The 21609-nt window shown below is 39.8% G+C and overlaps 1 protein-coding gene across 4 annotated transcripts in view; it reads right to left on the minus strand.

Annotated features, from left to right (window-relative positions):
* Nucleotides 1-890: 890 nt before the first annotated feature.
* The window catches only part of elf1 (E74-like ETS transcription factor 1), a 39329-nt gene continuing 18610 nt past the window's right edge, over nucleotides 891-21609 (minus strand). For 2 of the 4 annotated variants that reach the window (XM_079892914.1, XM_079892913.1), the window contains exons 2-9: nucleotides 12321-12707; nucleotides 4944-5112; nucleotides 4117-4224; nucleotides 3773-3934; nucleotides 3486-3569; nucleotides 2685-2877; nucleotides 2248-2589; nucleotides 891-1791 (exon numbers count right to left, since the gene is read on the minus strand). In XM_079892914.1, the coding sequence (XP_079749040.1) occupies nucleotides 993-1791; nucleotides 2248-2589; nucleotides 2685-2877; nucleotides 3486-3569; nucleotides 3773-3934; nucleotides 4117-4224; nucleotides 4944-5112; nucleotides 12321-12392 (1929 nt within the window). In that variant the 5' untranslated portion in view covers nucleotides 12393-12707 and the 3' untranslated portion in view covers nucleotides 891-992. Of the gene's footprint in view, nucleotides 1792-2247; nucleotides 2590-2684; nucleotides 2878-3485; nucleotides 3570-3772; nucleotides 3935-4116; nucleotides 4225-4943; nucleotides 5113-12320; nucleotides 12708-15199; nucleotides 15314-19640; nucleotides 19742-21609 lie in introns of those variants that run through there. The other 2 variants (XM_079892915.1, XM_079892916.1) reach the window with 2 other exon arrangements.

The following is a 21609-nucleotide window of genomic DNA, read 5'->3' on the forward strand; positions in this document are numbered from 1 at the left end:
TGGCCATACATCAAATCTAAGTTATATATTTATATATATATATATATATATATATATATATATATATATATATATATATTTATATTTATATATATATATATATTTATATATATTTATATATATATATCAGTATTTATATATACTGTGTGCCATTTCATATGAACAAGATTATAATGGGGAAATACTTAAGCAGATGATTTTGGAATTTCTCACTATATTCTTTAGTCTTTTACTATATACAAACAAGGTCCTTGGACAGGCAATGCCCATTTCCATAAAAGCGCAGTGCTTTTAAATTTGTGTGAAAATAATAACCTCGTCTGTTCTGCCAGTATGAAGGGGATGAGATAATGTCATAATTCTGTATTAAAAACAGAGCGAATCATACAATCTTCCCCTTCAAAACATCACTTCCAAAACAAAGCATTAACCACCTAGGCACTCTTTCAGTCTTATTCCAATAGGCATCCTTTTGAAGTCCGCTGAGATGGCTACATACGAAAAAACAAAACAAATGTTTCTCCATCTTGTATGTCCGAAGCAACTGCGTGTGTGCATTTTAATCCTAAAGTCAATGGTGTGTTGTTGGTTTCATTTTGGCTTCCCACCAACTCTTCCTTTGGTCCCTCTGCTGGATCAAGTCTTTGGTTTTGTCTGTGGAGATGAGAAGAGACTGAAACATCTCAACTGGCACATATGGTGGGAATATCCCTGGTTGGAGAATGGCTGCTCTCCTGTTGGGAGTTTGGGGGTGACGGAGAGCAAACCAAAGAGCTTTTATCATGACATCATGATCGATATCCCTTAAGGTTCAAATTTAGGCACAATATCACAATAACTTTGAGTAAACAAGTCTTCAGGTGAACGCCCATTCTAAACAATCAAGAGCAATAAATTACAGATCATCTGCTCCACTGAAAAAAATCCTGTATTTTTTTTTTTTTTCATTTGTTGGTCGATTGTGTCCACATTCCCCTGCTTGGGCTGATAGTTTAGGTCTCAGCCGGTTCTGCTTTTACCTGGATGAAGTGGGAGGCGGATATCTGCATGGTGACCGGCAGTTCCTGCAGACCTTGAGAGACCTCCGACAGCTCTTTGTCCTCAGGCTCTGGATGCAGGGCCACTTGTCCCCTCACTTCCAGCTCCTCCACAGGGGTGAGGCCCTCACTGGGGCTGCTGGCCAGCTGCGAGCTCATGTCTGAGTGTCCATTGAGGGTCTGGCCCAGTTCCTGTCCTGCACTGTTGATGATCACAGTTCTGTAGCTCAGCTCCGCCACTCCATCCTCAAACTCCTCTTTGCAGAATGAGGCCAGGCTAGGGTTGCTGTTGACCAGAGATTGGAGGTAATGTGGGTCTAGGATCTCCTCCTTTACCTGCAGGTTTTGAAGTTCACTGGGCTTCAGGACAGTGGCGATGACCGTTCCGGGCTGCTGGGCCACTACGGGCTGCCCATTGGCATTGAGGGTGACCAAGCGGGTGATGCCGTTAAGAGACCCGGCTTGCTGTGGTGTGGTGACCCCTCCACTGGATGAGCTCAGAGTGGACATGAGGAGCTGCTGGTGCTGGATGCTGTCTGTCGTCAGAGAGGCGGTCTGGATGGTGAGCACATCTTTACCCCCGGGGCTGGAGGAAGGCACAGTGTGGAGAATGACCCGAGGCGGTGAGGTATGAGTGGGGGAATCCCCATTGGTCAGAACAGAGGACAGCGGCAGGGTCTGCAGGGTGACTGAACCTCCTCCGTGAGCTCCTGACGTGAGGACCATGGGAACTGACCCTGGCATATTTATAGTCCTGAGGGAGAGAGAGAGAGAGAAGGGCATGGGGTTACAAAGCGGGAACACCTTCGCTGAAACCAGAGACAGTATATAGAAGAGATTACTTTATTGAGAAATTATAAAGCTCAATATAGCACAATATAATTCCTTTCCTCGTTTTAGTTAAATGGCAACATGATTTAACTAAAATGAGGGAACAAATTCTTCATTTGTGGCCAAAATATCTTGTTTATTCCCCCCCTGCATGTCATGTACAAGGCTCTGTAATTCATGTTACTGCCTAGGAAAAGTGTTACAAATTATCACTAATGTACATTTTGGTTTAGATGCTGTTGCCTAAGAAGGTAGCCAAATATGTAGGCAGCAAAGATAACAAGGCAACTTACTAGATTTAGGAAAAAACAGTGCATTATAGTTTGTTTTAACTTTCACTTGTGTGTTTATGAATTAGTATACACACACATAAACTCACCTTAAGGAGTGTGTAGGTGCTGGGACAGCAGCCCCTTGATTTGGCTGCAGAACATGGACCGTCTGCAGCATCTGTTCTGCTTGTTTTCCATTGCTGTTCAGACTGGGACTCATCTCTCTCTTCAAGGACTTCAACTGCGCACTCTTACCCTGCGCACGCGATGAACCGCGGCCCACTGCCCGTCCGTGAGGAGCAGACCTGTGCCCTCCGTAGCCAGAACTGCCATCGTCCCCTTGGCTATCATCCTCATCAATAATAACCAGATCTGAGGGCATCTCCTTAAACTGGTAAACAAGCCTCTGTCCTTCAACCTTGGCCAGAATACCCCTCTGGTAATAGTACCTGAAAAAGAGCAAGAGGAAGCAGGAGGTCAGGAAAAGCAATTCCTCTGGCATGATTGGTCCCTTTGGGTGAAGTGTTTGTAACCATTGGCTCACCTGAGCGCTCTGCCCATGGTTTCGTAGTTCATATCAGGCTTGTTTTTGTGCTTGCCCCACAACTTGGAGACGGCCTTGGAGTCCACCAGCTTAAAAATGCCTTTCTCTCTCTGCGTCCATTTGATGTATTTGGGACAGGTGTTTTTGTCTTGCAGCAAGGCCAGGAGGAACTCCCACAGGTAGATAGTGTTGCCTACAAGAATAAGGGTCTTTTATATTTCTCTGACGACTCATTAAAAGTTTAGATTTATAAAAAAGCTTAAACAACTTTCATATTTCACATGCGAATCCACAGGTCTTATTTAACCAGCAGAACTGGCAGAGGTGCAATTATTGTATTCTTTCTCATAACCTTAATAAATCAATTCTCCCTTCATGGTAGCCTAACGCTGGGCTGGAAATTAATTAGAGGGGCCTGGCACTAGATTATTCTTGTTTGTCATGTGCTTTGGTCAGAAGTGGTTAAAAACAGCTACCCCGGCAGTGCGAGAGCCATAGAGAGAACAGGCCGGCGTGTCAAGGTGATGTATATGTATGCGTCCGGCCTCCTCTCTGAGCTGGGAATGGGGCGCATGCATAAGGGGCCTCTATCAGGACAGCATCGATGTGCCCTCCAGCCTGCAATCACTTTTAGTTCCCTCACGAACGCAGCACTTTGAGAGCACCTCATCAATTAAGCAGTCGCAACACTGCCTCTCTCTGGCAGTAAGAGCGACTCATGATGCATTCAGGAGAGAGAAAAGCGATAGCTTCCAACTTTTTCTCCTTTACTACCGTGCGGTGATCCGAGATAGCGCTTACCTTTGCCCTCTTTGCTCTTCTTCCTAAGCGGGAGAGTTGGATTGGTGATGGGAGAACAGGGCCGCACTGGTCTTGGTTTGCGCACTGCAGGATGATTGCAAGAAAATAGTTAGCTCCCAGACCATCAGATCAACTAAATATATGTTAACAACAAATTTCAAAAAAAGAATCAGATGTATGAACAATCTTTCATTCTTTGGTCTCATCTTCAGCTTTTAATATAATGCAGCAAAAAAGAAACAAATCAAAAAAGGTGTACACTGCCTTCTACTGGAGGATTGTGGTACCTTTGGTTTTCCTGACAGGCTTGGAAAGGTTCTTTTGAGGGATCTCATCCATAGAGGACGTCTCCTCATCCAGGGGACAATCCATGCAGCCGTTTGAGAGCTGCTCTGGACGCAGGGAAATGTAGGTCAGGTCTGATTCCAGCATAGTCCCATATGTGTGAACTACAGAAGGGCAGAGTTCAAGTATTAGAATGCTTGTTTGCTTAAACATTCACAGACAAGACTGAAATGAGAAATAGTATCAGTATGTGTGCCAAGTGACTTTAAGAGATCTTCCCACAATCATTTCTAAAAAAAAGAAAAAGAAAAAGGACCATGTAAACTGACAGTGAGTCATCACATACTCATGCGTTTCTCATCCAGGATGTTATTGGGGGATTCCATGTTCAGCAGGGCCTCAGCCGCCTCGATGGTCTCCATATTGTCCTCTCCGCCTGAGACAGAGGTCTCTACTGTGGATAAAACATTTACATCACTTGACAAACATTAACTTTGGGTTTCACTATTATGGGTTCCACTTAAAAGTGTTCGAGAGTAGTTTTCTTGGATATTTAAAGAACAAATCGTGATTCGCAAAGGTGATTTGTCACGCTGTCCATTATGGTTTTAATGTTTTTCTATATAGACATATACAAATGTGTAATAAGTTTTTGTTTATTTATTGTGAGTTAAATGACAATTTAACAATTTTTATTTCAAATAAATGCTGTTCTTTTGAACTTTCATCAAAGAATCCTGACAAAAATGTATCATGGTTTCCACAAGGATACCTGGATTAAGCAGCACAACAGCTTTCAACATTGATAATAAAAATACATTTCTCTTGAGCAGGAAATCAGCATATTAGATTGATTCTGAAGGATCATGTGACATTAAAGACTGGAATAATGACTGCTGAAAATTCAGCTTTGCCATCACAGGGAAACAATACATTTTAAAAGATATTCAAATAGAAAACAGTTATATTGTAATCATATTTTACGATGTTACAGTTTTTCTTGTATTTTAATTAAATAAATGCAGCCCTGGTGAGCATAAGAGACTTCAAAGTCTTTCAAAAACATTAAAAAGTCGTGTTGTGGACTGCTTCAGGTGCGAGGAATACTGGGATTTCTTTTTCTTTTTTCAAAAAAACATGCCATCTATAATTGTGATCACTTATTGGACTCACCAGACAGCCCTACATCTCCCATGATGTTCTCTTCCACCACATCCTGAATGGCGTCCACCATGATGCCATTAGTCACCTCATCTGCCTCCAGTCCAGAGTACACCTGCATGAGGTCGGCAGCGGGCACCTGCTCCACGATCACCGCCGGGAACACTGAAGGGTCGTCCAGCTGTGGGAGAACAAACAGAGAGATAAATGCACCATTGATCTAAAATCAACCGCCATGCAGTGCTTTCAGCAGAAAGGCAGTAAAGTGCACCATAATTGCTTTAAAACACATAAATTTGCCCCTTCCCTGCAGATGAAAGCTTCAAATCCACAATCGTCCAGGTTACTCATTCTCACAGAGGCAGAAGTTAATGGCCCATTCATAATGGCTTTAACCTGAGCCGGTTCAGTCACTTGGTTGGACTCTTACTATGTGTCAGTATAACAATAAGGCTAGAGACAAGCCTGTGGTATCATGTGATTAAATGATGTAAGCACAAACGTATCATAGTTCCAGTAAGGTTCTTTAGACATGACCCTGTTTGCTCCCAGGGTAATGAGCTTCATGCCAAAAACACCATTTCAGGCTTCCTCATTTCCACCAGCATTCCTGAGTGAGGGTGGAGATCACATTGAGGGAAAAGAGGAAATGGTTGGTACTGGACTCAAGCCACAAGAGACCATTACTCACCCCCCACCACAGTCAACACTGCCAAAATACACCAACATACTTAATAAAAGATGTCTTTATGCTTTCTTATTCTTTTAGGCAGTCTAGACGAGTCAGGCATGTTAGTAAAATCAACGTGAAGGGCTTTCCTACATTAAAAAAAAAAAAAAAAAAAAAAAAAAAGACAATCCATTTCCAGTGAAAACTGGAGCTGAAGATAGCATCGCTGAGTTAGTGACATAGTGTGTGTGTGTGTGTGTGTGTGTGTGTGTGTGTGTGTGTGTGTGTGTGTGTGTGTGTGTGTGTCCAACCGAATCTCATTAGCCGGCTAGCAGCTCTCATTAGGCCTTCGGATAAGTGCAAGCTATGCAAAACATGTCAGAATAATAAGTGAACATTGACAGAGCGGGAATAATTCAAGAGAAAATACAGTCTGATCGAAGTCTGGTAACCTTTATTTTGACACTTGTAAGAGGGCCGCTTAAATTATGCAACTGTTCATTGTGAGCCTTGTGCCAATCCTCCCTATACGCAAAGTACACAAGTTGCGTAGGGACCCAGAACACCAGGGGGACCCTGTTGCTTTCAAAGATGATTTAAGTAGCGTTTTACTATATAGGCTAATGTAAACATGACGGTCATATTGCGGATTCAACTTGGAGTCATGTGGAAATTTCTTTTTTTAATACTTAATGATTTCATATTTTTAATTACTGTTTTGGACACGGACATCGTGCAGTGTGGCAGATAATGGCGTGTCTTGACATATGGCTAAGGCTTCCAAATGAACCAATCAGTCCAGAGCAGACAAATGAAAGAAAAGGCACCAAGAACGTGAAGCAAAAGAGCAAGATTGTGTGTATTTTTGTAATATTTTAACTTATTAGTCTTATTTAGTCTCGACAAACCATGCAATTAATTTATTAAGTCCACTGATTCGTTAGAAATGCCCCATGCCATGAAGCAATGTAATTCCAGTTTGTGTCAGTACACATCAATAATCAAAACGTTCTTATACATATTTTAAGAAATAAACACATTCCTGTTCAGTCATACAAGCTGTCGTGTGACTCCTGTCAGTGCTTTAAAAACAATGTGCATTAGTCTAATGCTGGCCTATTTAGAGAATTATTGAAGCTATATTTTTGTGTAAATACTTTTGCTCTAATATGAATGTGATATTTAAATAAAAACTAGGAAAAAAATGTATTGAAACGTTACTGATATCATGCATCTGCACTGTTTTAGGCACTAACATGGGTTTTGCTTAGGGCCCCCAGAGGTTTAGGACCGGCATTAATGACAAGTGATTGCTTTTCCACAGGGACTACATTTTAGGATTTATTCTGCCCTTTTTTTAAATTCACTAGGAACACGTGAATGCATGTGTCTGTTGTGTCATGTAACCACTAGGTGGCAGTAGAATGCAGTTTTTCACCTTTCCAGTTGAACAACTGTATGAAGATGATCAAAACAGGAACAACATGCAAAGACATAAATGTTTTTGCTTGTTCCTGGCCAAAGAAATTAATCACATACACGCACGCACAAACAAACACACTTAACAATAACTGATCAATGTAATACAGTACTGCAGGAATGCTTGAAATATTGTCTCTTTGGAAACAATATTGTGAAACACATAAGCCATCTTACATCTTCCTTTGGCAGGATTTTCTGTTTTTGTTCCATCATGCTTGGACTATTTGCTGTTGTTATGGCATTTCCCCCCAGAGACTCAATGGGTTTGGCTTTCCAAATCTCAGTTCAAGGCCAGAATAATTCATTCAGTAGTGTAATACAAACTCCAAACTACTATAAACAGATTCAATGGCGAAATCGTTTGAGGATGCATAATAGAATTTAGCTATTGCTAAATTGAACACTTTAGCTACTGTTTAATCTGGATATACACTACTGTTCAAAGGCTTGGGGTCTGTAAAACTACATTCAGTTGATCAAAAATACAATAAAACAGAAATATTGTGTTGGTATTTACAGGCCATCTGTTTAGGATGTCCCCTGCCTGGAGCACAGATGCCGGGATGGATGGACGAGCTGATGGATTGATGTTTTCTATTTTAATACATATTCCTGTGATGTCACAGCTGAATTTTCAGCAGCATCATTACTCTAGTCTTCAGTGTCACACGATCCATAGAAATCATTTTAATATGCTGATTTGGTGCTCAAGAAACATTTCTTATTACCATCAATGTTGAAAACAGTTGTGCTGCTTAACATTTTTGTGGAAACTGATACATTTTTTATTCAGGATTCTTCTGTAAATAGAAAGTTTAAAAGAACAGCATTTATTTGAAACAGAAATATTTTGAAAGATTTGAATTGTCTTTACTGCAACTTTTGATCAATTTAATGTGTCCTTACTGAACTAAAGTATTAATTTCTTTAAAACATAAAAATTCTTACTGACCCCAATTTTTTAAACGATGGTGTACACCAACTAAATGTTAGATTTCTGTATGCGTTGTTCATCAGTATACTAAGAGAAGAGTTTTAACAAGGCTAGACAGACACCCGGTGAATCCCATAAGCCATGACTGCTGTGAACGTGGGAAATTTATTCCGTGCATTCGTTCAGTTGCTGCCTTGTGTCCTGCCATACCTTGGAACTACAGACATCAGATATCAGGATTATGCAAAAAACTTTGGCGATCGGTTTACATAGCCTCTCTCATTCTGCCACACAGGTAAATGCAAAATAGCAGAGCATGTCTGTTAAAATGAAAAATGTCTTGCATTAAATGCTTTTGTCATTAGACCACTTTATGATGTAAATCGAACAGGTCTGCACTGATAAATATAAGATTTAAATGTTAATTCAGCTTCTTTCTTTTTTTTTAAAAAGTAAATATCTTAATCTTGCACATTAGTAAAAAAAAAAAAAAAAAAAAAAGAGTAAAGCTTCTCTATTTTCTTTTTAAACAGACTATCATAAACCTTTAACATCCTCTTTTTTCAGTATTATCAACCACATTTCTAAAAGGGAAACATCAGATAAAGATCAGTTATTTGAATACTTGAGTTCTGTGTTCCTACTGTGTGCATAAACCTGATAACATTATGCAGTTCCACTCTCTTCTGCTTTACCTGATGCTAACCCACTGATACAATACAAGACCCTCACTTGCAATGTTGGACACAGGTTCTTTGATGATTCTCTGTGCACTAACCAGACGTGATGCCACAGGTTTTCAGTAATAAGCAATTCGTCTGTTGACCGCTAAAGCTGCGTGATGTCACGTCATCACAGCTATAGGACATGTATGATGTGGCAAAGAGAAGTTATGTAAGCCTGGTTCTGTCATAGAGCAGGTGATTTTATAGACTGCTGATGCAAAACAGTGTGTACTTGTTAAAAATGCTCTGATGCCAAAAAGCATAGCCTTTGCCACACAAGAAACACTGACAGCCAAACTACAGTGTATTGAAGAAATTCCACTATTAATGATGTCTTTGACATGCACTACCATTCAAAATTATTTTATGCTCACCAAGGCTGCATTCATTTGACCAAAAATACAGTGACATTTTATTTTTATATATTTTAAAATGTAATTCATTCCAGTGATGGCAAAGCTGAATTTTTAGCAGCCATCATTCCAGTCAGTTTCACATGATCCTACAGAAATCATTCTAATATGATGATTTGGTGTTCAAGAAATTTGATGTAGAAAATAGTTGCGCTGCTTATTTTGGGGAAATCATGATTCATTTCAAGCATTCATTGATGAATATAAAGTTCAAAAGAATAGCACTTATTTGAAATATACACTGCAAAAAATTATATGATCAATAAGTTATGACAACATATGCTATTACATTGCCTTAACTCATCAAAATAAATTATACAACATTTTTTTTAAGTTTCATGTCATTTAAGTTGAAATGACTTAAACATCCAAGTTGATTGTACTTAATTTAAGGCAGCAGCTCTTTTTTTCAGTGTAGAATGTCTGTAACATTCTAAATGTCTTTAATATCACATTTTATCAATTGAATATGTCCTTGCTGAATAAAAGTATTAATATATATATTAATGACGCCAAACTTTGAACAGCAGTGTAAACTCGTAGGCAATATTGTGGGAGCAGGTGCACAAAGTGCATTGAGGCCAGAGTCACAGACAAGTGACTTCATTGAGTGCTTGTTTATATAATGTCAAGTAGTAGTGAGATGTTTGATTAATTATAGTTTACTTTGTTATACACAAAATGTTGTCTTTGTTTACTAAACTAATTAAAATAACTGATATGATTCTTATATTTGCTATCTCTCACCCAATACATTAAGCTTTTAAAATAATTTAAGAGGTAATGTATTTTACTTAAAAATACCTTTAATATAAAATTTACCGTTTATAAATACCTTTAATATTAAAATGTCCTTTTTACACACTCTAACCTCAAATTATCATTCCGCTGTACTGTGGATACTTGCCCAATACTTGCACTCGGCCCCTAAAATGTGATCGTGATCCCTATTTTTATAACCTAACAAATAAGTAAACTTGCACGCACAAAGCTCATTCTGAAAACCTGACGATGCAAGAAAACCCTGTTTATACGAGAAATTATTTTGTTTTGACATCAACAGACATGCACATGAGACATGCGCATACTAAATAAGTCACCAGAACGTTGGTGAAGGTGTTTACATACAGAGTGAAAATGAGGTCATGGGTAAAAATCTAGTTGTGCCAGTTGTTTTCTGCTTAAAACGTTTACAGCACTTAAGAGGTTGTAACATTATGTTGTTGGGCTAATCTGTGATTATCAGTGTAAGATTGTGCATGTAAATGCATTAAGTGACTTTGGAGATCTGGATCTAGTACAGAACTGCTGTTGCGTGCTGAAGCTGAAGTCTGACACGGTGCCTTAATATCATTTCACTCCCATTACACGACAACTTGACTTATGGGGGTAATTATTGGCTCTGCAAAGTCCAGCACAGCTAATCATTATGGTCCAGGGAAGCATCTGGACATATTTCACAGCACCCATGTGTGGAAAACCCAGCACACACAGTGAGAAGAGTCTAGGTTTATCTTGTGCAGTCCCCCAAAAAGCCCCTCTATTGTTAGCAGTGGGAGTCAAAAGATATCTGAGACTGTAGGGCGACTGGTAGAGCATATTTACGAGGGTGCTGTAATAGAGTGAGGGGACTTAGGGAGTGACCGAAAAGCCAACGTCATTTAAAAACAATAGTAGATTTCTGGGTGGAACAGGACTCTTCTCCCACGCTGCAACAAGTTAGGCAGGTTAGGCCTGAATCTAGATTTCAGTTCCCTTTCAGTCAGTAAGGGAAGAGGCCAGTCACACCTGATCCATTCACATGACTGCACAAACACACGCTTAAGATTAAGATCATGATTCTAGTCATCTCAACTCAGAGAGAGTAGACAGAACAAACCAAAACACAATAGTACGACGGTTCGCTGGTATCCACAAATACAGTGGCCCAAAAAGGATTTGGACACTTAAAGGCACACTATGCAGTTTCCGTTTTTCTCAAACAGCGACCCCTAGAGTCGCTGTGGAGTACTTGTATTTAACGACGTAAATACCACTAACGCAGAGCCGTCTCTGCACTCTTCCGACCGCGCTTTCTTCGTCGACTCTGCCATGATTCACGTCTGAAATGCGTGCTAGTGTCTTCCATAGAGGCTGCTTCATATGTTGTTGATGTATGTGACGTCGTGCCGTAAAGCAAGTTGTGATTCTCGCGAGATTTGTCAGGGCACCACCTCTCAAACTTGCATTGCTGAAACAAAACTCGCATTGTTAATTCCTTATACCCTAAACCGCAGATCGAAATTGCTGGCTGTTCCTCAAACCTGCTTCAGACCAATGGGTGACAGGGCTTTTACTGTCTATGCATAAATCAAACTTTTAAAATATATTTAAATATAAAACAGTTATTTTCAATTTACTGTTTTTACTGTATTTTAATCAAAGAAATGCAGCCTTGGTGAGCATAAGAGACTTCTTCTAAAACATTAAAAAAATCTTACAGACCCCAAACTAGTAGTGAACATTGAAGACAAAATATCTTGGACTTTGTCAAACTTTGTGGAACATGTTTATCCCAGGACACCTGTGTAAACTTGAGGAAAACTAACTTGAAATAACAGAAAAAGTGGCTCGGAAATGTTAGTCCTGAGAAAAGCCACTTGATTTGATATATTGTATCCAATGCAATGAAATTCAAATATTCATAAAGTGTGACTTAAGTGTCCAAATACTTTTTGGGGCCACTGTACGCAACATAATTAAGCGTCCTGAAGCTGAAATGCTACTTTCATTCTCAACTAGGTTTTCGTATAAGAATTCAAACACACTGAGTTCAGACTGACTGGCGATTCGTACATCTCAGTCTTTCCATCTGAACCCTGCCAGCAACCCACACAGTGATCTCCCAACCCTCTCCTTGCACTCTTAATGTTCCACCTTCCTCCCTCCCTTCCCTTCATGCCCAGCATCAAAGGCACAGACCTTTGAAAGACCATTGTCCCCATTTTAAGACCCCGCCTGTGCAGCTGGATAGACAAAAAGACTACCTAAACATAGAGAAACCAAGTTTACGTGCCTAATAACAAAGATTGCTGATGCCAAAATATTTCAGTGCTTTCAGGTCAACGATGAAGGGCCGATCAGAATATTCTCACACAGAAAACAACAAATGTGGTTGTGATGTACCTGATTGATTTCATCCATCCCATTGCTGGCGAACTCAAAGACAAGCTCGTTTGACTGGACCGCAGTGGTCATGGTGTTGTAGGGAGAGAGAGAGGGTAGGACACAGGATGACAGGCAGAGGGTTCCTACCCCTCCACGCACTCCCCGGACGCTTTGCACCACACCCCTCGGCACAGGAAGCACTCTGAAGCAGGAACACTGCTGAGGTAATCTGCTGCTTTCACAAAATGAGAGGCACTGTTAGGTAAAAACAGAGTTCCCTTTTTTGGTCCTGCACGCTGCTGACTTTTTTTTTCTCCAGATGACGAACAGGGTGGCGGAGGACTCAGGGCAACGGTACTGCGTGATGGAGGTTTCTCGCTCCAGCTGTGTCTGGGGCATCTAAACCTTCAAGAGAGAAACAGAGAGGAAAAGGAACATTAGGAAACTGCGACTGAGCAAAATGGGCTGTGTCACATTATCAGAGAGAGAGAGGGCTGGGATGGCCGGACGAGCCTGAGACAGTACCGCTGGGACTGAGGCGAGAGGCTAATTTTCTGACTCTATGAAGCATTCGCTCACTGCTGGGGAGACTTTCGGCTCACCAATCCCATTCTTGGCTCCGAACGCCCAAAGCTGCCTCAAAGACAGACTCTGAGGAAGTCTGGCCGGGCAAAATGAAAAAGGACGAGTGGAAAACGTACTCTGCTTTCCAGTAACACATTCATCACTGGCACGCTTCATTTTCTTTGGCTCTGACTCCTGTTTACCCTCTGAGATCATAACAATACAACTGTTGCATCACTGTGTCGCCCTGTATTCACTTGGAATCACAATATATATCAGCCAATTATTTAAAATAATATTTTAAACGTCATTTTTAAATATTCAAAGTAAAAAAAATGTATTACTTCAAATACTATTTTAAATAATTTGCCAATGACACAGATCATTTAAATATATTTACAATATTTCTATTATTTAAGATTATTTTAATTATTATTTAAAATAATATTTTAAATATTTACTTAATTATTTAAAATAAATAAATTGTGGGGTTTTTTTTAATACAAAATAATACAGAATTTTAATTTATCAGTTATCGACCATACCATGAAAATAATCGGCTAATAGGTATCAGGTAGAATTCTAATATTGGTATAGTACTAATATCATTCACACTATTCTGATTGAATGATGTTTCAAATGATGGACAAAAATCACTAAAAGCAGCGAGACAGCTGGTCTACTTTCATTTTGAATGCCTGGTTTAATTCGTCAAGGTTCAGATGTATAAGTGAACCTCTTCAGTGGCAGTGCGGAGGAAGGGATGAGGGGCATGGATCACACAGGATATGAGATCACCCAGCCTGATCAAAGGGGTACTGTAAACAAGGTTTGGTTATCAGAGTAGAAGGGCCCAAACACACCCTCATCCAAAGTCCACATTCACTCCTCACACTGAAGCCAGCTGAACTACGGAAACCTAAAAACACAAGAATCACAGGCCTATGAGAGAAAGAGTACCCTCTTTCCAGCCCTGAGGTGGTGAGAAGGAACAGAAGGGTCTGCAATCTGGTTAAAGATTAAACGAGTGCTGTGGTGAGAGGAGGGAAGGTTTGGACGAACCACTGAAGGGGGGTGTAAAATGGCAGGCAGTGGAGCGGCCCACGTCTCCTCTGTGGCAGGGTGGGGCTTGTTTGCTTTGAAACGGCAGTGTGTGTGTGTGTGTGTGTGTGTGTGTCAACAAGTGCATACCAGGTTGAATGGTGTCTGGGGGTTGGGGTAGCTGGGGTGGGTGGGTACAAGGGTTTAATGGGGGCAGTTAAAGAGAATAGGAAAGATAGGTCCGTGTGGGTGTAGGTGGCAGGGAGCTCAAACAAATGTTCTGTTTAGCTCAGTCTCTGCCCAAGACCTCTGTAGCAGCTGGAGTCTTGTCTTCAACATGTGGCCTTGTGCGGCCTTGTCTCTACAAGAGAGGAACATGATGGTGTATCCCATGACAGAGAGGCCCAACCTATTATTAGCACTAACCAAACTAGGTGGTTGCTATGGTGTTCTGATAGGTTTCTAGGGGCTTATGTCAAATAAAAAGAGGTCATCCTCAAGTCTCTGATGATTTGGTAGAGAATGAGTATATTAAGAGAGATATTAAAATTCTGTATGATACTAATACTAAATTAATAATAATTATTTTCATGTTAATGACCAATAACCAACAAACGGCTCCTATTATGTCAAAATAAATAAAACAAATGCTACAAGTGCTACATTATAATGTACAGTATGAAGAAAATTGGCCCATACAGTATATATCTAAGATCGACTGCCGTTCAAAAGGTTGGGGTAGGTACGATTTTGTAATGTTTCTGTCTCTTATGCTCACCAAGGCTACATCATGATTCTTCAGAAATCATTCTAATATGCTGCTTTGGTGCTCAAGAAACATTTCTTATTATAACCGATACTGAAAACACTTGTTTTGCTTAATATTTTTGCGAAAACCTTGACGCATTTTTTTAGGATTCATTCTTTCAAAAGTTCAAAAGAACAGTATTTATTTGAAACAGAAATCTTTTGTAACATTATAAATGTCTTTACTGTAACCTTTAATCAATTTAATGTGTCCTTGTTGAATAAAAGTACTCTTTTCTTTTTTTTTTATCTCAAAAATGCATCATGCATCCCTATATATTGGTTTTCTAAATATGGAAAGGGTTCCTACTTCAATTTCTAAGGCAAATCGATGGGGTATTTTAGAGCACTTTATATCAAGTAAAAGCACATTTCTTCTCAACAAACTGCACATATCCGTATAGTACTAAACAGTGCTAACAGTTATAATCACAACTATACTGATACCAGGCAAATCAAGACCACACAGAGTGGGTCATGCCTACCTCTGCAGTCTGGGAAAGCACTCGCCCATGAAGTCTCCGTAGTGCGAGCCAAGGGTCAGAAGTCGCCAAACAACAGCATGGCTGAGTTCTGCCTCCTCCTTTACAGACTAGCTCAAAATGGTCTCATGTCATTTTCGGTTCTTCTTTCCAATTCAAAAAGCTCTCCGTACCTCAAACTACAGCTGCATATGCCACAGCCAAAGCTCGCAGCTTGAAATTCTATTAGACGATCTTGCCATGGTCTACAACCCTGCTTTGGAGTAATGAAGTAATTCACACCACTTGACGGTGATGTGCTGGCAAATGAAAGCGTGATATGGGATTGATGAGAACGTTTCACACAGAGAGATGAGCCTGGTGGGGAACAAAATCATGCAAATCTGTGATCGCATGCACCATGCTGCTCTCCGTGCTGATTCCCAGTTGTATATAACAAGACCTCGTGCCGGGCACACGGTGAGTGATCTACGCCACCGTGACGGCAGCCTGCAAACGATACAAGGGGATGCGACAACAGTTGCCTATAGTCCCAACATGTGCACACAAACAAAGGCCTGCTGCACGTCATCCAGAGGCGCCGAGAGGGAGGTAGAGTTACTCAGTACTCAAGACTTCAGTAAGCAAACACTCCAGGGTGGGGCTTGCATGGAATCACTCCATGGCTGAGGTCTGCCAAGGATACACACTCAGCAAACAAGGTAAAACTATGAGGTGTACATGAAAAACGTCTGTCCGAGTCCTAATGCAGCAGCTGGTACGAGTCTGGCAAAGCGCCTAGTCTGTGTTGTCAAAACAAGTAAATATGAAGCAAGACGCTGACTAAAATGTTGGACAGAATAACCAGTTTTGAAGGGAGAATGATTACGAACAAATACATCCTACCCTATTGACCCTGTCGACCCACCCGCCCCTGTAGCGTCCTCAGCTGAGTTCAGTGTTGACCATGAAAGGATGTAATTTAATCCAACCGAATGACTAAGCCATGAGTCACCCTGACAATGGAATTCAATCAAGGAGCAAGCAAATTCAAACATGAATGATCATCTAACATAGGTGAGCGGTTTGATGGGAATGCTTATGGATTCAAGATGTGGTGTGATCGTGAGCTGCCTTATTCTTATGACATCACTAGGATGGATGGAAATGGTTTTGAAGAGGGCGAAGCAATCTCTAGTTACTCTGTGGGGAGTGACGTCATGGCAATGGTGATGTCAACACATTTGAGAAAAACTAGTCTCAAAATAGCTTGGGATACTATAGGCTTTTGGAGAGACAGCGAGAGGAAAGTGAATCTCATTTCTTGCTAGGTCAGGAAGGAGGACTGGCATTCCTGGCATTCCTGGAATTTCAGAACATGCCAGTTTTGAGCGTTTTAGTAAAAACACACTCCACAATGCTCGCTTAAAACACCTCCAGTGAGCCAGTGAACATATATGTGTCGTGTGAGACATCTGAAGGCTTGTTCTCACTTACTAAAGGGAAGAGAAACCCTGAGGGTGGAATTAAGCCAAAAGCAGCCTTTAAATCAATATGGAGGACAAAGCCTCTTTTAACAGGGTCATCTGCTTGACTCAGCAGAACATGGATGTTTTTAGCCCAGTTCCTGTGAGGATGTGATGCTTCAACTCAAGTGAAGTCCTGTAATGCTGTGATAATGAACTTAGGGACTATGGATAATGAACTTGAATGTACTCATCTATATGGTCAGTCACATATCATTTAAACTGTCCTGACAAAAGTTACTAGCCTGCTGCTGCTTTATGTCCAAGTAATACCAATATGTTAAACTTCACAGTACACAGCACCAATTTTGAATAATATACAACTGAACAAGTCTCTTATGCTCACCAAGGCTGCATTTGTAAGACTGCAAAAATGGAACAAAAACAGTAATATTGTGAAATATGATTACAATTTAAAACAACTGTTTTCTATTTTAATATAATGAATTTTCAGCATCATTACTCCAGTATTGATTGACACATGATCCTTCAGAAATCATAACATGCTTATTTGGTGCTCAGAAAACATTTCTTATTATTATTCATGTTGAAAACAGTTGTGCCTCCTAAAAGAACAGCATTTTATTTGAAATATAAATATATTATAAATTGAAATATATTGAAATATAATATAAATATAAATATATAAAAAATATATTTAAAAACACATTTGAATGGTACTTTAAATATAACAAATTAAATTGGCAATTAAATAACAATGCAATATGTAATTAAAAGATTTATAATAACTAAATTATTTTGAACCAGTGATTTGTGTCTTCTTTTTATCAAAATTATTGTTTGATTTATATCAACAATATATGTTAATTAATGAATAGACAGTTTTTCTAATTTATTGTCCCACTTGTTGACAATAAGATAAGACAAAACTGACTATGTATACATGTATAGCTCATAAAGATGAGCATTATGATCAAAAAGCCCATGTGCCTGTTCATGCACTCGGCCGCAGTTTGCATGCAATTATGCACGAGCATCCGAATATGCACGTCTGAAGCAGCCACGTCAGTAAATATAGCGAAGGTACTATACTGAGTACTGCAGAAAGACTACATGTACACTTCTTTTTTAGTGTCAGCACTGGTATTTGATATGCCTACATTGATGAGAAAGGCTGGCTTTCTCTTCTTCTAAAAGTGATGTGAAAGTATCAGCATCACACACCCCTTTTGTTGGTCACAGAAGTGGAGAAGAGTATATTATACATCAGGGAGAAAGGTCAAGGGCCTGTGAGGCGAATGTTTGCTAATTCAACAGAACAAGAGAGACGGCAATTAATGAGACGAGCATACAAGCAACTCCCATGGCCACATCAGCCTACAACAACACGGCACAGAAGTCGACATTTCACAGTGTGTTTCTAATACAGACCCAAAAAGTGTTTTGAGGATAAAAGCATAAAACCAGGTAAGATTTTTAAAAAAAGGACATTATAAAAACTTGAGCAATCTTTGTGAGGGAAAGGGAATGACGAAAAAAAGAAGCGGAGAGAGAGACAAACACGTTGCTTCGAGAAGCGCCACTTCTGCTATGCTAAAACCGAGAGAGAGAAGAAAGGCTTTACCTTCTGCTAGCTTTGCAGGAGATGAAGCAAATTTAATCTGATCTCTCAAGTCTTGTACTTTTCCACTCCCCCTCAAGGTGCTAGAAAAAGTCAAGGGGCCCACACCCACCTGAGACAGGAGCTGTTATCTTTGAGCCTGGAGCTCAGCTCTCCAAACATTAAAGGCTGGGGAGGAGAGACTGAGGCCAGGTGAAGGCAAAATCCCTGCCACTAAACTCAGTAGGGTCTAAAGACGCTTGGTTAACATCAGTTGTGTTGATCTCTCCCAGATGGGAACTTGTTTGAGGAGATGAGAGAGAGCATCCCCCCATTCATGATTTTCCAAACAATTTTAAGATGATTCAAATTGCATTTTATAAAAATGTCAACTTCGTTTACTACCAAAAATGATACAACCTACACTATGAAATGAGCTTCCAGTTGGTCAAACTTTAAGCCATGGTAAAGGAACCCTAAACTAAACACATTTAAATGCAAAAGGAAAAAGAACAGCCACAACTGACCTGTGAATCGTGCAGTGACAGGAAATGCATCACTAAGCAGTCGGTTTCTGCTACTTCCTGACTGTTAGACCACAAACAAGCGAACACTTCTCTCTCATTTTGAGAGTGGAAACTTCTTCCCCTTCCTCTTAGATTCCGTATTTCTCACTTTTTTTGTGTTTTCGACATGTTTTACTGCAATATATTTATATTTAGTTGGTAACCACTATTGGAATAAAACATTATGCTTTAACAATAACAGCATGGCACACGGTCTACTACTTGAATTATTTATAGAATTTTTTTTTTTTTTTTTTTTAAAAGGGTCCCTCTACTTTTACACTGAACCCCCATCTTCATCACCATCAGATCATGCCACCCTTCAGCGGTTTGTTTCTGAGAAGAACAAAACAAGTCTGGTTCTCCGAATTCTAAAAAAAACCATCTTCAGACACCTTCAAAAAGCTTCACTTATCTCAGATATCATCCCAAAGAGCTGATACCACCACACGCACAATCAAACAATGTATAATAAGCTAAAACCATCAAGACCGAGCTCACAAACACAAATCTCATGATTTAAAATTACATATATTCTCAATTAGAAACCAATTGTTTTATAGACTCAATTCCATATAGCATGAGTGTCACAGACTGGGGTTAATTACTGAGAAAACAACATGAGGAACAGAACTTGGTGCACCCTTACTCACTTCCTCTCTCACATCTCTTACTCTCAGTCTCAGGGTTCATCTGCGACTAATCGCTTAGCTATTTCCTCTACGTGGATGTAGTGTCGTCAGGCATTGGTACAGATGCTGATGGGCAAGAAAAGGGCTGATGTTTAAAAATGTAAGCAGATTATATCTTACCAGCAGCGAGCTGAACCCAACTGATGGACTTCTTAAAAGGCACATGGTGTGTGCTACATAATGTTAAAAATGTTCTTTCCCGTGATCTGTTTCTACTATGTGGCAACAGGCCGCACACCACAGATAGGAAGACACGTCAGACTTGTGAAAACAGGACAGGAAATTGCTACAGGGGCTAAAAAAGACAAAAGTTATTGTTGAACTTCAAACTTTGAGGCCCAAAAGGTAAAAGTTATCCTACAACTGCCAGTATCTGCAAAATGGCATAGTGGCATTGGAATGATAATAGGGAGGGGTGTGCTGGTCTTAAAATTCTAAATTAAAAATTTGCTACATTAATACAGATAAATAAATGAAAATATCCAATATCAGCTGTACAAACACATACTAAGGATTTTTATTTTTTATTTTACCATAAGATATAATTTTCCCAATGTATTGATTGAATGTATTGTATCTCTACAACGGTTTCATTTTGACGTGCTGCTTGAAGAACCTTCCAGCATCTAATTGTTGAAATCTTTTGAACTGCATTCTGCGCTGCTTCCAGTGGCATAGGAAATTTGAAAAACATTTCAGATATTTCAGTACAATGACTAAATGTTTTGGCTTCTATGCAGGAACAATTCAGAGCATGACAAGACTGGAGAAACTCGGGGCTTTCAGCCTGATACTGACTTCAACCTCCTAAGCCAAGTGTTTGCACCTCCCTCTCACTCACAATCATCTGACCATGTTTAGAGTCTGTTATCTATAACACACTGTGTGACACTTGCATTGTTTTATTCTGCTTATGATTTAGTTTCTGCAAAGATATCTAGAACATCTATCTCACACTTGAGTAAATAAAATTCAACTAACTTCAAAATGCATTGAATTCAACACCTGTTTGGTTCTACCATGGAACCTGGAAGAAATCAAAGGCGTTTGGGGACGTTCTAGCTGTCCTGGGGCAGTATTTAACATGCTTTCGTCTATGGCGACATATGTACTGTTGAGAAATAGCGCCACCCCCGCCATCTTGACTCACCCATCCCCGATGTGTTTACACTCATACCAATACCAACATGTCACAGCATATGTCTGCACAAGGAGGGAAAAATGCACCCTTGAATACAGCAGAAAAACATGTCTGTCTTGCACTTGCATGCTACAAAATTCAATTCTAGGAACCCTAAAGAGCCAGTGATGACATTCTACAGTTGATAAGACCACAGACATCACAGGGTTTTCGCTAGCCGTAAAGCAGTAAAATTCAAAGTTCACATTTTAGTTCACCGTCACTAAAAGAGAAACTAACTGTTTGAAGTTCCTTTCTGTATGCTTGAGGCCTTGTGAAAAAAAGCATGCATGAGAAACACAACTCTTGCCTGAAATCAGCTAAAAATCTGCAAGCTGGGGGTACAACGAAACTGAAGCTGGCTGTTAAATGCAAAGAGCATTCCAAGCAGGTCTAGACATAAACTTCATGAGATGTCCACATGGGCAAAAGCTGCATTTGTATGCACAGTCTACAAACTGAATCATTGTTGTCATTGCCATTGTTCTAGACCCTTCAAAATATTTTGAAATGTAAAACGTGCATTTATACCATCATCCAAATCTATCTAAACTGAACCTGGGTATTGCAATGTAGATATTTTATTTGTCTTTTTTTTTTTGACAGACAGACAGATAGACATATAGACAGATAGAAAAAAATCAAGCTGACTAATTTCCCGCCAAATAACCGCCCTCATTTTCCTGACTATACCTAAATTAGAAAGTAATTGGACCAACCCATATCTGTCTTTGTATTTATGAGTCCAGCAGACATTGATAAAACCATCATGCTCTAAAACTAAGTCATACACTCCTTGCTGCGAGGCTGGCACTCCTCGATTATAATGCATCATAAAATACTTTATAGCTGACACAACTGGCCCAAAATAACTGACATTCATGCCATTTATCATAAGTTATGTAAGGT

This window comes from Squalius cephalus (genome assembly GCF_949319135.1).
Source record: "Squalius cephalus genome assembly, chromosome: 14".
Classification (NCBI taxonomy): domain Eukaryota; kingdom Metazoa; phylum Chordata; class Actinopteri; order Cypriniformes; family Leuciscidae; genus Squalius; species Squalius cephalus.